The 15273-nt window shown below is 39.9% G+C and overlaps 1 protein-coding gene and 1 long non-coding RNA gene across 2 annotated transcripts; both read left to right on the top strand.

The window, feature by feature from the left end:
- Positions 1-1059: 1059 nt before the first annotated feature.
- LOC125488680 lies at positions 1060-3701 on the top strand. Its single transcript, XR_007266394.1, has 2 exons — positions 1060-2619; positions 2808-3701. It is a non-coding gene; the product is annotated as an uncharacterized LOC125488680 (long non-coding RNA).
- A 9880-nt stretch (positions 3702-13581) lies between these two features.
- LOC105389985 (orexin receptor type 2) lies at positions 13582-14376 on the top strand. Its single transcript, XM_038119851.2, has one exon. The coding sequence runs from the start codon at positions 13730-13732 to the stop codon at positions 14276-14278; it is 549 nt and encodes a 182-aa protein (XP_037975779.2). The 5' UTR covers positions 13582-13729; the 3' UTR covers positions 14279-14376.
- Positions 14377-15273: the final 897 nt, after the last annotated feature.

The following is a 15273-nucleotide window of genomic DNA, read 5'->3' as shown; positions in this document are numbered from 1 at the left end:
AGTGAAGGGGCCTTGCCGCGTTTCTAAAAGTAATCCGTCTGCATCATCGCGATCTTGCATTGTTACATTAAGTGTTGATTGTAATCTGAATAATCAAGATACGAACTATACGAAGAGCCTATTATTTCCGCCCGCCCGATGAATCCACCGCCAGACGAGATGCCCGGCGGACCCCTTCCCCGTCATCAGATGTGGGATCAGAAGACGCCACCCCACGTGCTTCACACCACGACACGAACTACGAGAAATGGCAGCAGCTTCTAGAACAACAGAATCGGAATTTCCTGACGCTTGTTCGAGCTATAAAAACGCCGTCGTCGTCGTCCGAGCTGAGGTTACCTGATTACGATCCCAGTAAATGCGATGTCGACGCATGTTCTTGGATGTCGATTGCGGACCTGTGCATCAACGACGAGAACCTGCAAGGCGCACGGCTTATGGTGGCCTTGAGTCGTGCTCTGAAAGGTACGAGTGCCCAGAAATACAGCTTCATTCCTAATTAATTTGAGTGACAGTAAACCGAAAGAAAATGGGTGCCTTGCTACTTATGCTGCCTCGCTGATGACTGCAATCATGTCACGCTGGAAGAACATGAATATCGAACAGCTTGCTTTGGCTACAGTGTTGGCACATGTTTCCCGATTTGACCGAAGTGTCCAACGACTGGCTTTCACTACAGAAGTGACTACGCGCAACCAGCTTCAGCAAAAGCTCAAGGCTGTTTCGTTTCTAAAACGGAAAGTAGCTAATAGCGAGGACTACCTCGATAGCAAGAAAATTCGCAGCTTCAGTGCCTCTGTTTCCATAAAGTGCAACTACTGTGAGAAATTAGGGCACAAGTCCACGTTCTGCTTACAAAGAAGATGTGGTTGGAGGAGACCAGAAGAGCGTTTCCCTTCCCAACCAAGTGACAATTTCAAGAGGATACCGCCTCCATCTACAGCGAAGACTGCGGTCACTGGCTTCCACTGCCAGGGCCAGGGACACTTCGCATCCAGCTGTCCAAAGCGTCGCAGAGAGGACCAGGATGCTGCCAGTGGAGGAGCGAGTGAATGCGGTGCAGCCAAGGAGAAGATCTATGCGTAGTGAGCGCGCCTGCTGGGATGTTGCATTAATCTGGTGAGCTGTTTTCGTTTAAACTATGACTGTGGTTTCAAAGTTTAGAGGCTAGATGTTTCATTACGTGGATGAGGTTAGTGTGACCGGTACTGTGGAATTATTTTCGAGGTTCGAGTCCTGGAACTATTAATCTGTCGGGTTGCCAGACCTGTTGAATTTAAAAAAAAAAGATTATGACATTGAGGTCGATCAAATCCTGAGGTCCTGCTAAGCTAAGGTCATGAGCGTCTTGAAATCGATGTTGACTGCAGTAGAGACCAGTGGCGACAAATCATGGCAAGATGCTCTAGGTGAAGTACAACTTGCAATTAATTGTACCTTGAACCGCGTTACAAAGGCTTCACCACTGGAGTTACTTATCGGTAAAGTCGCAAGACCGTTGTCGTTGATGTGTAGTGAGGTTGATAACAAGTCAATATTGAAAGCGTTCGCGAAACTGCGTCAGAGAATATTCAGAGGAGAGCTGACTACGATAAGACTCGTTTTGATAGGACTAAGGCCAAAGTATTGAATTTTGAGATTGGTGATTTTGTTTTGCTAGAAAATTAAGAGCGAAATCAAACTAAAATAGATGCAAAATTTAAAGGTCCTTTTAAAGTAATCGAGGTCTTAGATGGTGATCGTTATCGACTAAAGGCTATAAATTCAAAACCAACTTACAAATACTCACGATAGGTTAAGAAAGATGCCAGCGAGCGATACCAATCAGTATTGACGATGATGTAGAGAATGATGAAGATTGAGTTTGGGTGGATTCGAGTGGTTACTATCGACCGTATTAATTCGACTTAACCAGTAGCTGAGCCGAGGTAAGTTCTCTTTGTTAACTTCTCTTTGTGGAAGAGAGTGGGTGTAGAGCTCGTGCTTGTGTAAGGCTCTGGTTGTAGTCGTGGTCTTGTGTGACGTGTGACCGTAGCGTGTGATAAAGCGTGCAATCCACATGAGGTGGAGGTGCGTCTTTGAGTTCGGTTTGGATTAACCGTGGGGACAAGTGATTACTCGAATGGTATATCAGAATAAATCATTGTGATGATATTTTTGTTCGTGATTGGTACATGGCAAACTGATGAAAGTTACCTAGGTACATAAGATTTGACGTGTACTAGTTGTGTCTGTGTGTAAATTTGTGCTAGTGCTGATACTGTTGATTGAATAAAGTTTGATTCTGACTTATGAGTTTTCATAAAAGATGAGAGATGAGAGATGACAGAGACAGAGAGGGACTTTTAGATTGTTTTTTTTGTAGCTAAGGTCATTAGGGTTATGAACATGCGTCCATGACCTCATTAGGTAAATTTCCGAAAGTTGATTCCCAATTTTTTTGATTATGATCTTTTTTATGCTAAGTAATGATGAAACAATAGATTGGATTGCGTGTTTCTGTGGTGTGTCTTGCTCAATTGTTTAATGCCACTGGATGGAAGTGGTAGTACAAGACTAACACTGGATGGAAGTGTTAGTGAGTGCTGGATGGAGGCACTGGAATGACGCCGGATGGAGGTGTTAGTGAGTGCTGGATGGAGGCACTGGAATGACACCGGATGTAGGTGTTAGTGAGTGCTGGATGGAGGCACTGGAATGACACCGGATGTAGGTGTTAGTGAGTGCTAGATGGAGGCACTGGAATGACACCGGATGTAGGTGTTAGTGAGTGCTGGATGGAGGCACTGGAATGACGCCGGATGGAGGTGTTAGTGCGTGCTGGATGGAGGCACTGGAATGACACCGGATGGAGGTGTGCATTCGTGATGAGTACTTGGGTAACCGGATGAAGGTTGCCGGACAAGTGAGCAAGGACCATTGGTAATCAGATCCTGATCCGTGTTTTTGTTTAGTACAGAGTTAAAGATAGTGGATTAACTTTCGAGTAGGTATTGATTTGTTTTGTCTGATACCACTAAATGGAAGTGGTAGTAGACTGACGCCGGATAGAGGTTGTCTTGAGTCACTATCAGACGCCAGAGAGAGGTTGTCTTGGATGAGAGTATGATTAATTTAAGCTGTGTATACATTCTTCGATTATTTTTAACGTTATAGCTGTTCCATCAATGGGTTTAAGCTGTTTTGAAATTTTCCTTTTTGAAACGTGTAACTAATTGAACTTTGATATCCAATTTTGAGATTTAATGACTTTTTGTCTGATACTGTGAAAGTTAAAGCTTCATAGTTCATCAGTGTGATGAATGCAGAGTTCATGAGCCCACTGCTTTCTTCTCTGACTAGGTCAGGACTGGCCGAGTAAAATTCAGTTACTGCGGTTGTTTTTCTTTCTTTCCAGATAACTCACACGAGGACGTGTGAGATGTCATGATGGCCGTGTCGCAGCGTTGGCAGACAAACGCCGCATCGATGTTGATTTGAGCGTGTAAACGCGTCGTAATCGAATCAGAAACGTCAAGGGATTTTCCTTGGGTAAGGTCGATACAGCCCTGGCAACATTTTAAAAAGTAAGAGGTCACGTGACGTTTAAAAAGTGAAGGGGCCTTGCCGCGTTTCTAAAAGTAATCCGTCTGCATCATCGCGATCTTGCATTGTTACATTAAGTGTTGATTGTAATCTGAATAATCAAGATACGAACTATACGAAGAGCCTATTATTTCCGCCCGCCCGATGAATCCACCGCCAGACGAGATGCCCGGCGGACCCCTTCCCCGTCATACCTATAGGCTTATAGAAAACAAAATCATTTGAGCTTTGCCTATTCAATATAATAAAAATAACACATCTAAGTATACTACAAGTAAAAGTAAAATACTGGTAGGTTATTAATTATTAATTGTTTCACACACGCAAAATATTAGGTTTAGTACGATGACGCCATATACTCGTACCTCTGCCCGCTTCAGCGGTAGGCTGATGTGCAATGCTGTTTTGATTTATGTTCCAAATCTAACCACTACCAAATCAAAAACTCTACACACCTACCTGTGTTCCAATACCAAACAAACCTGACTTGCACAAAAGTGTTGCAAATGCGTTATAAAGTACCTAAGTAAGATGACAGTAACCGGCTAGGTATCGATAAGGCACAGAACCTTATTGAAAACTTTTCCTATTTAAGTTCAGCTTCAACTTGAAGAGGTCACTGACCTGCGGCTGCGCGTTTCAAACAAACAAATTGGTGTATAATGTACCGAACTCAGTGGTTTAGGGTCTGTTTCACAATGTCTGTATAATGGCTACATGTATGATAAAAGACATGATGTCACTCTCTGTAATTATGTTTTAGACAGTGCATTTTATCCCACAGGTAGCCAATATCCAGACATTGTGTAATAGGCCCTTAGTCTCACCGCGCACGTTAAGCCCCAGGTCTTCTTCTTCTTAGCATGTCGGTGAAATCACAGCTGAACAATGGTTTGTGGTGAAAATCCTTGCATCGTTTGCGTAGGTACGATGCCGAAAAGTTGACGCTTACATTATAGACCATAATAATAATGTAACATTAGTAGAGTACATACTCCCTCTAATAGAATAACTTGACAACCTACATGTTAATTAGTTACTCTTGTTTAGAACCCCCGAACACCAGCCTTCCATTGGGTGAACATGAAATACACAAACAGTATACTACCGTATTCCGCTTTCTAAATCCTCAAGATAGAGTGTGACTGTGTGTGAAATGGGATATCGTTTACAGAACGAAAATAACTGAAACTGAATCTAACTGAACCAAATATTTTTTTTCTACGGTTCGAAGGAAAAATATGAAAAAAATAAAAATAAGTACAATGAATCAGGAAGGTTTAAATAGTTAGAGATTAACTAACTATGCGAAAGGCATTACAGTAAGTTCAGGTTCAAAACAGCGACTGTTGAAAAGTTGCATGTAAAATGAATTTAAGTTAATAAGAAAATATTCTCATAAGTATGATGTAAAATTACCTCAACTATTTTATGAGCTTCTGCGCTTCCGTAGTAGTAGAAAATATAGATCAACTTACATACATTTTGGGCAAAAGAACATAATTTCATCCCATCGTAAACCACTAGGGTATGTCGTGTGATAGACACATATCTTTGTTATAAATTCTAGTAATAGGGTCTTTGTAACAATCGGCTGGGTATTTTTCTTAGACAAAGGAAACGTGAGAATCTGGACGTGGGCAGACTTACCGCGGGTTTACAAATATATCAGAAAATTTTCGGTTTTCTTTCTACCTACTAAGAATAAACTTAATGAAGTTCGCCAAAAATCAAATGCAATTTGTAGGCAGAGATTTTCATGTGGTTTCAGTACGTATATACTTATACGTATACGTAAGTAAATAGTTTTATTTAAAGTTAACTTAAGTACGCTTTCTTTATTGTTACTACATTTTTTACACACCTATTTTCATTTTATTCCTGTACAAAACGCTTATTGCTTTAAGTCCAAATTTTTCACACTAAATTACATAGGTAAATAAATATGTTTGTACACAGTTTTTCAGCGAGGTCACTGGCACATCATCCGGTGTTCAGAGCCGGGTCAGATTAAGCCCGGTCCTGTAAAAGTGGCTTTATTTATTGTCATTAAAATGTGCTCCCGTCGCCCCATTTCCGTCAGGTCCTTCAGGGCAATAACGACGCTTAATAATATTAAATCTGTAAGTATTTACTTCTGGAAAACTTGAGGCTGCTTAAGGGATACTTAGCAATATCTTCTCACTAATATTTATTATAAATGTGAAAGTTTGTAAGTCGGTAATGTTCACTTTATTTAATAATACAACTGTTCAAATATCTAAATAACACGTATGTCTCCCATCTTCTTGTTTCGGATATCCTAAAGGAAACCTATAAGATGAAGCGAAGCTCGCGGGACCATCAAATGATTTGTAATGTGTAGAGACATTTTAATTATATGAGGCTTGACTTTTGTACTCTCCCGTTTGTTGCAGGTCAAAACCCCCTTTTCGATTTCACATTACAGAGCCAAAATATCACGTTTTCGGCATCATCGGTCGTGACTTACTGAAGCCAAACAAAAGGAAAATATAATTACTTTCGGAGCAGCATTTCACAATCAATATTTTTCAATTTCAAACAGGAGGTAGACGGAATGCCAGATCAATTATACCTTCTTGAAATCGCGAAAGAATATTTTATAGGTTTTGTTCAGTTATCAAGTAGTATATACGTATTTACATAGATGTCACTATCCCGCAAACTACATCGCGGTATTAGGATTTCTCACATGTTAATGACCCTATGAAATATACAAATAAACATTCCTTCTACTACCAGCGATCCGAACATAAGGCTACCAAGCCTTTTCATGGTCCTTCGAGCAACAGCGAAGACAGAAGATCCCATCAAAATTTTATTGTAAATTAGCACTTGTTAGCACTTATCAAAATTATATTGTAAAAATGTATGTAAATAACTGTATATACCAGCCACATCTTATAGCACACAGGATGCATGTAGGTCCTTATCAGCTTGTTGTCAAGTCCATGCATCTTGTGGAGTTACCCCCTTGACCTCATGGTGAGGGTGGTAATGAAGAACGTACGTTCTTGGTGGGCGGTATGTTCAGTTATCAAGTAGTATTTACGTATTTACATAGATGTCACTATCCCGCAAACTACATCGCGGTATTAAGTTATCTCGTATGTCAGTAACCCTTTGTAATATACCAATAAACACTGCATCTACTACCAGCGATCCGAACATAAGGCCACCAAGCCTTTTCAGGTTTTATTTCGAGATTCGGCTTTTTGCGAAGGTTTTTCTTTGAAAATCCGGGAAAAGATGATAATTTTTATTCTTAGAACTAAATCGTTGGTGGTGGTGGTGGACGTGGTCTGAAATAAAATTCTATTCTATTCTAAATCTAACACATTTTACCGCGGCGATACGGTCATATCTGTTAGCATACCTATATCCGAGTATTTGTTGCGTGAAAGCCTAGGAAAACAAACACAAAAACTTTCTCACTCACTATAAAGACAGGCAAAGGATATACCCTGACGGAATAAGGTATTTTTAGTATTTCTATGCCCGACTTTTAGCTTGCGGTACTCAAGTGACATAAATTCATCACTAAATGCCTACCTCTACATTAATCCTAAGCTAGCGAATCGAGGCCTAGTTTCACTTTTCTGTTTATCTTTTGGACCCTAACCCCAAGTTCAATATTGAAAGCCTATAGGTACTGGAGTGAGTCAACAAACAGCTTGATCCAGGTTCTCAGGTCCACACAGGAGTCTCTAGTTATGGGTCACTTGATAAACTTATTCCAGTATTCTTTATAAAATAAAAATGATGAAATTATAATGAATGGTCATTAAAATTATACAAAATGGATTTAAATTCCCAAATTCACCAAAATATCCATTAACCCTGTAGTCTGTGGCACCCATCATACTTACGTAAATCCTGGCTTGATCGATAGGTATGGTATGGACCTACTGTTGAGTTATGCAGTAAAGAGTGATCCGAACCTTTGTAAATTATGAGTCCCTCTCACATAACTGTCGGTTACTGTTAACTTCAGTTATTTTGACAGACATGATAAGAGAAATACTTATTAAGCATCGGTCATCGACCTCACTGAAAGGGGAATAACCGTGACTGAAACAGTCACTTTAAAATAGATAAAAAGCACTTGCGGCTGTAAGAAGATGGATGCACTCGGAAAATGTGGACAGATTGTGATTCTCTTTCCACATGGCTGAGCGACATCTTGTGAATGTCTCTTACCTTCGGAAAAAATAATATTTACCTGAAAAACAAGAATTCAGAAACGTTTTGTTATTTTTAGAAGTTTTAAACAGATACCTTGAAAATGTTCAGCATATTTCTGTCCATAGTTTTAACCACAACATGAACGGTGAAATACCTCCATGTGGCAAAAACTTTAACTCAATTTTGATTTGTAACATTGGTATATCTATCATAATAATAATAATGTAGGTTAACCGATTAATGCTAATTATTAGCTTTTAGGTTAATTAGTAATGAACCTACTTATATTCTAGTCTATTTATCTTAAACTGAGTTGAGCAGGTCACAAATTAAGACTAAATTACAAGCCTCAACTCTCAAATAACTCTAATCTCAGGAGATAACGTAGAAAATAACCATCTGGCACAAGATATTATTTGAAGCGTCCGTAGTCGAGCGGGCCTCAGTGATCGTAACTGATCGCTGAGGTTAAGCAACAACTGACACGGTCAGCCATTGGATGGGTGACCAATTTCAAGTGGTGCTTTTCTGGACGCTTCCGTGCTTCGGACGGCACGTTAAGCCGTGGGTCCCGGTTGCTGCTTCGGCAGCAGTCGTTAAGCCTAGTCAGAGGCCTTTGGGCGGCTTGAAAACATCTGACAGTCGGGTTGCCCACTTACCCGACAACTCTCTCAGCACAAGCTTGCTTGTTGTGGGGTCCACCAACCCGCACTTGGCCAGCGTGGTGGTCTAGGCCTAAACCCTTCTTTCATTGGAAGGAGACCCGTGCCCCAGCAGTGGGGACGTAATGGGTCGTGATGAGGTACAAGATATTATTTGAAATTTTTAATGTACAAGTACTTATGTGTTCTTACGGGTACACCCGAGTTCGCGTTGTTCTATGGTTCTTACATATAAACAGCCACAAATTTTATCAAATCCAAAGTTCAATAATTAGAAAATTTTGGTACATTTACATGGTTAAGCACAAAAACAAAAAACACCAAAATAAGGAAACAATTATTATACTTAGGGCCTGTTTCACAATGTCTGGTTAGTGGCTACCTGACGGATAAAATACATGCTGTCACTCTCTGTTATTATTTTTTAGACAGTGACAGCATGTATTTTATCCGACAGGTAGCAACTAACCAGACATTGTGAAACAGGGGCTTACACATTTATTTTACGAATTTAAAAACACGAATGACGAAATCTATCACTCTTTACCGGATCACTTTTCAAACATCCTCTAGCTTATCCCTGTCAAGTCTCGGTTTCCGTACATCATTCATTGAAGGATACCCAGGATGCCGGACCCAGGTCAACCTAACTAGGCACCTTAATTTGTGCTTGGACCCTAATAGAACGCAACTGGGCCCTAAATTGATGCCGACAGGGCCCGAGCGGGACATGTCCCAAATAGCAACAGACCCACGTGGACTGTAACATTCGACCCTAATTCGGTAAATTGACGTTTGGACTACTGTGTTAAATTAGCAAAGTTATTTAGCTTATGTGTAATGGGTTATGTGTTGAGTGTTATCAAAGTTATGTAGGGCGGTTGGGAATGTAAATAATATGATTTAAGCGGCTGGTGATTTGTGTTATGGTGTTGTTACAACACTGCACTGATTAAGTCATTATTATTTATGTAGGTATGTATAAAAGTGTTTAATACTTATGGTCAGTATTTAATATAAACATGATTGATTTTTAAGAAAACGGGTAGCTATTACCCATATTGTATTCCCAAAGATGTGACCACAAATAAAACGATGATTGATGACCAGCAATTTGAATAATGGGTTAACACTTCACGTCCAACGAAGTGTGAGCCGTTGTCCCGACTGATCTCGTCTGGACGGAGGGTCACCCTACTGCCCATTCATCTCCGACGAACGTTTGCTGTAGGTCATTGACCCTGGGCTTAGGTACGGAAGCAGATGTCAGCTCTCTTTAGGAGATAAGCACTAAGCAGGTGCCAGTAAATTGAGTGTTAAAGGGGACCTGGACCGATTGGAATGGACCTAAGACTTATCTCAAGAGCGGGTGGTAATTTGATTGAAGTGAAATGTTGGGAATTTGGCTGTACAGAGATTTCTAAAAATATAATTTTATTATTAACGCTTCAGCTTTTATAGATACAAACCGGACAAAAAACAATATTATGATACTAATCTGCCCTTAAATACTTTACTACTTAGTATGAGTAGTCAGTGAGTGATCTTTTCACCACCATGACAAACGCTATGCATTATAGATACGCTAAAGCGCGTATAGTATGTCTCGTGTTTTGATCCGATACGCTAATAAGACCACGCTAAGAAGACCATGAATACCTACATCGTAATATTATGTACTTTATGAACAATGCTACAACTATAACTAAGACAGCACAGCACTATTAATCATTTACTATAGGGTTCTATGTACATTGAGCTAATGTACATAGAACCCTATAGTAAATTATTAATAGTGCTGTAAAATCTGCTATTGGCACCATTAGAAACTACAAGCTAGTCGCGCGACGGAAGCCTCCAGTAACGCTCCACGTCACCGCCAGATGTCACTTTACAGTTTTTATGAGTTTGTAAACCTCCTGAAGGTTTCAGGGTTCTCTTTACATGTAGTTTCAGTTTAAGTGCGGGTTCCGCTGTCTTTTAAAGCGCCTTCCGGAAAGTTGATGTAAAATTGTAACAATTGCAAATGCATTAAGTATTTTGTTTTTTTGCCCCTTTGAGCTAAACAGGGTAATTTTAAAAGAGCCTACACTTGCATTATATAGCTTGGAGTAAATTGTGTGATTAAGTTATTAATAAGTAATTTATTTGTTATAGATCCAACGGATAAGACGATTTAAAGAGGATGACAGATAAGGATGATGATGAAAAGCTAGAGGTAAGTATGTAGGTAATAAAAAGAGTTTTTAAAATACACTTTGCATAATTGTGAATGATTACATTTACGTTATGTACATAATAATGTGTATAAGTAAAAAAATGCATAAGTACATTAACATAATCTTAGTCCACTGGTGGACTTACATACCGACTGAACCCTATTCTATTATATGTAGATATTCTATACTGATGCGTCTGAGATTGTAAAACGGTGTAGTATAGTGAGACATACCCTGCATGCAACAGAACTCTTGCAGTTAAAATTTAAGTCTTACGGCCTACGAGTTAAGAACGATATACAATACAAAGTGTTGCGGTTGATGAGTCCTGATAATACCCCCCCATCTGTAGCCTACGACACTTTACGATGGTTTTATAGCATTTTTTCATACTGTTAATGGACATTAGCTAAAGTGTTCGTGTCACAATCAGGTTCGGGACACAATACGAGAATGGTTATAAATGAAACGCAGGGTCTTTTTTATTTGAGACATCATAAAACTACACTTTTGTAAGTTTAGATTTTAGTAAGATTTACTAGGTGATAAAGATGTGACCTGAGTTTGCAGTAGGTAGTAGTGATCCCGTAGAAATGATTATTATTTTATTTGAATACTACCTGTTCCCGCGAGCTTTGCTTCGCCTTAAAAAGTTTTCCCGTGGAAATTCCGGGATAAAAAGTAGCTAATAATGTTCTTTCTCAGGGTCTAGACCATATATTTACCAAATTTTATTCAAATCCGTCCAGTAGTTTTGCCATGAAAGAGTATCAGACAGACAGACAGACACAGTTACTTTCGCATTTATAATATGAGTTAGGATATAAGTAGCCCTAGTATATTATTATTTAATTTTAAAATATAACCTTAATAATCTTACCACTAAAAACAGCGAATTTAGAGCTATTTCAGTTCTTTTGACCTAAAGAGTTTGGTTTCACGCTAAAATAAAGTTCTCACTTTAATAGGAATTTCGGCATACTTCTAATTAGCTAGTTAGTAAGTTAATGAAACATCGTACTGACTGAAACTTTTGTAATTATCTTTCTATTAATAAATAATGATCCTTTGAAATAAGAATTAGGTTTATTATAAGAAATATTGCCTCTGGATATTCAATTATCACCTCATCATCATCATCATCGCCATCAGCCAATAATCATCCACTGCTGTACATAGGCCTCTCCCAAGGAGCGCCACAACACTCGGTCCTCGGCCTTCCTCATCCAACCACTACCCGCCACCCTCCTAAGGTCGTCAGTTCAGCGGGCAGGAGGGCGTTCCACGCTGCGTTTGCCTGTACGTGGTCTCCATTCGAGAACTCGTCTACCCCAACGGTTGCCGGTTCTTCGGCAGATTATCACCTGCCAGAGGGAAAAGGTTACAATAATACAAGTCCTCGAGCGAAAACCGCAGTGAGCGATCGTAGCGTGGGACGCCTTTCTGCTTGCTGGAACGGAAACCTCAGACCTGAAGTGGCTAGAACTTTGTTTATCTATCGTTTGCAACAATTTTAATTTGCATTTCTAAGATAATTTATGAGAAGTAGAAACTGCAAGTTCGATCTCTTTGTGACGAATTTTGCACTTTGTTTATAAATAATGTACTTTATCCATTACATAAACTGTCCCCTTACACGCGCTTGTCTTAAGTGAGTAAATAGGGCAATGTAGGGGCGTTATGTACAGCTATGTATTAGCATTTGCTCTATTAATCTCGCGTAAACTATAAAAAATCAGGGGAGCGTTACGAGAAAAGGTTATATTCATTAATACATAGGCTAGCTTTTGTTCGTGAGCTTTACTTGTATTATGTTATGATCCCCTAAGAATTCTGAGATACAAAAAAACAAGTGACTACTCGATCCCATTTTAATAGCAGTGTAGGTGTGGGTTTAGGGGTTTCCCCCAAGAATAATTTTGATATAGAATGATTTAGACATACAGTGGCATAAACATGTGACTCTCCATATTAACTAGTGATAAGTAATAATAAACTAAATAAGTAATAAAATTTAGGCTATGAATAAAAAAAAAGTTTTTGTTAAGAAAATATTACTCAAAATGCGTTCGTTACATGCCTTTGAATGTAAAATACGATAGCGGTCTACCGCCAGCATATTATTTTTTAATCACTCTAAGTTGACCTTTAGGTTTATCATTCAGAACTTCAGATCTGTTTAAACAGTCTCCCCCCCCCTTCCCCTGCGCTCGTGGTTTTTCCTCTCCTCTCTCACATTTATCTTCCACGTGACAAAAAGAATAAACACTCATTAGGTGAAATGTTATTGGAGGGAAATTGGAGGAAGACCTATGTACTATGTAGGTTCAATGACTTTGCAAAGGAGGAAAATTTATATTTATATTATTTACTAAGTATACCATAAATAAACAAATGTAACGAGTGTTTTACGCATAACTTGTCGCATTAGAACTGAGGTTATTTTCCATTAATTATTATCTATTAAAATGAACTAGGTATATTATAAGTAATTTATAATTATCTACGTTGGAAGTTGGAAATATACTTTGTATGTATGTATAAACTTAAATTAACAGTACAAACGATGGAATGATGATGATCGCATTACCGGACCGCGGAGTGAAAAACGCCAGGTATCGCCGGAACAATTCCCGACCGAAATTCTATTACGCTTCGTCCGGCGATCAAAATGCATGACATGCTAAATGCGACCTCCGCCTGCATTCGTGACCTTCCTGTTGCTAAAAGCCTTCAGAGCCTGAAATTTACAGTTAAAACTTTGAATATTCAGCTTTATGACGACGAAATAAGAGTCAAATAAGATGAATGAATAGGTTGGATGGTTTGCGCACATGCGTCCCGCGCCTACGGGCTACGCCGCTACGCTCGCTCGTAGCGCTACGCCGTAGCCACACGGCGCCCGCCCGCCGACCGCTACGCCGCCCCTACGCCCGCCGCGCCCAAAACACTACGAAACTTTTCATACTTTTTCTAACACTTAGAAAATTTCGCGCGCGTGACAAACTTTCAGTGACTCTCGAGTGCGTGTGCAGTGAACGATGCGGTGGTAGCATTATGGCGCCTCTCCGCGTGCCGTACGGGAACTTGGACGATGTCACGGACTTCTCAAACTTCACCCCGCCGAGCCACGAGACCCGGCACCACGCGCACCGCAACCACTCGCACTGGCGGGACCACCACCACAACCTAGTCGACGTCTTATCCAGCTCCATCATGGATATGGTCAACACGAAATACCTGGCGGAAAGCGTCCTGCCAGATCTGGAGCCTCTCTCGACTCACATGGAGGGGGCTTTGGATCGGCATCCGCTGAAAATGAACATTACGTTGAACCGCTCAGAGTTTTCCCTCGTGGATCGTGACGAGTACATGTACCGGCACGGGGGCGCGATGACGGCGGTGTACTGCGCGGCGTACCTGCTGGTGTTCCTGCTGGGCATCGTGGGCAACTTCTTCGTGATCGCGGTGGTGTACCGCTCGCCCCGCATGAGGACCGTCACCAACTTCTTCATCGTGAACCTCGCCGTGGCGGATATACTGGTGATCGTCTTCTGTCTGCCCGCCACGCTCATGTCCAACATTTTTGTCCGTGAGTATACTTAATAAATCCTTAGTGGCTTTTGTATTTCTTGTATTAATTGTTGAAAGTGTCGTGGGGAAATTAGGAGCTTCTGTTGAGTTATGGGGCGTTATGAATTATGCGTTTGGAATTGAATATTAAATATGTTGGCTTTCCAAAACGTGAGGAATTGGGGTCAGTTATAAATGGTTTTTAATTGTGATTTTCATTGTGCTATTTAATAAGCGTCCCCTTTTATTGGCAATCTGTTTCCATATTTATAAAGTAAGAAACAGTGTGAACTTTTGGAAGTCAATAACTCTCGCACTGGCATCTGCAATAGGTGAAAGACTCATCTCCAGTGCAACGAACGTGAAAAGGAAAATACGTACAGTTTCTTTTGACGAGAAGCCGAGACCGACAAATCATGCCTTCGTATCGATATCGACAAATATCTCTCAGAATACTGACGGCACGCTTGTTAAACACAATTTATTCACTTGTTTATTGCACGTTTATGTTAAAATAAGCATGTTTATTCTAAAATAAGCGTGTTTATTCACCCGAACCTTCTGTGATGCTAACTAGAGTTGGGAGATAGGAGATAGTGAATGAATTGAAATTCATGGAATGCTAAAGTACGTTTGTCGAGCTAAGTGCCGCGTTGAAATGCCATTTAAATCAGTCTGGATTTTCTGCATCATTTATGAGCAGGTTCTGGTTTTTACAAGTTAATAGCTAAGTTGATACTCTGAATCTGATTTAACTAAGTTTATTATTTATTGCAAAAATATAGTATAAAAGTGTTCAAAGGGTGGACTAACAACAACAATTATAACATTTTCTACTGGTCAAGAACTTCGTGAGACGGTAAAATAATAGTAAAATGCCTTACTCACAACATTTTATGAAGTTATATAGATTAATTAATATTCAGCTCACGATTTTCAAAAGCATAAAATTCAAATATTCTAACGACACCATTAAAATAATTTCCTAGAAGATGGAGTCGCAAAAACACGTCGACTGGCGACTTCTC

Source organism: Plutella xylostella, chromosome 6, assembly GCF_932276165.1.
Source record: "Plutella xylostella chromosome 6, ilPluXylo3.1, whole genome shotgun sequence".
NCBI lineage: Eukaryota > Metazoa > Arthropoda > Insecta > Lepidoptera > Plutellidae > Plutella > Plutella xylostella.
This window is presented reverse-complemented; position numbering and strand designations above follow the sequence as displayed.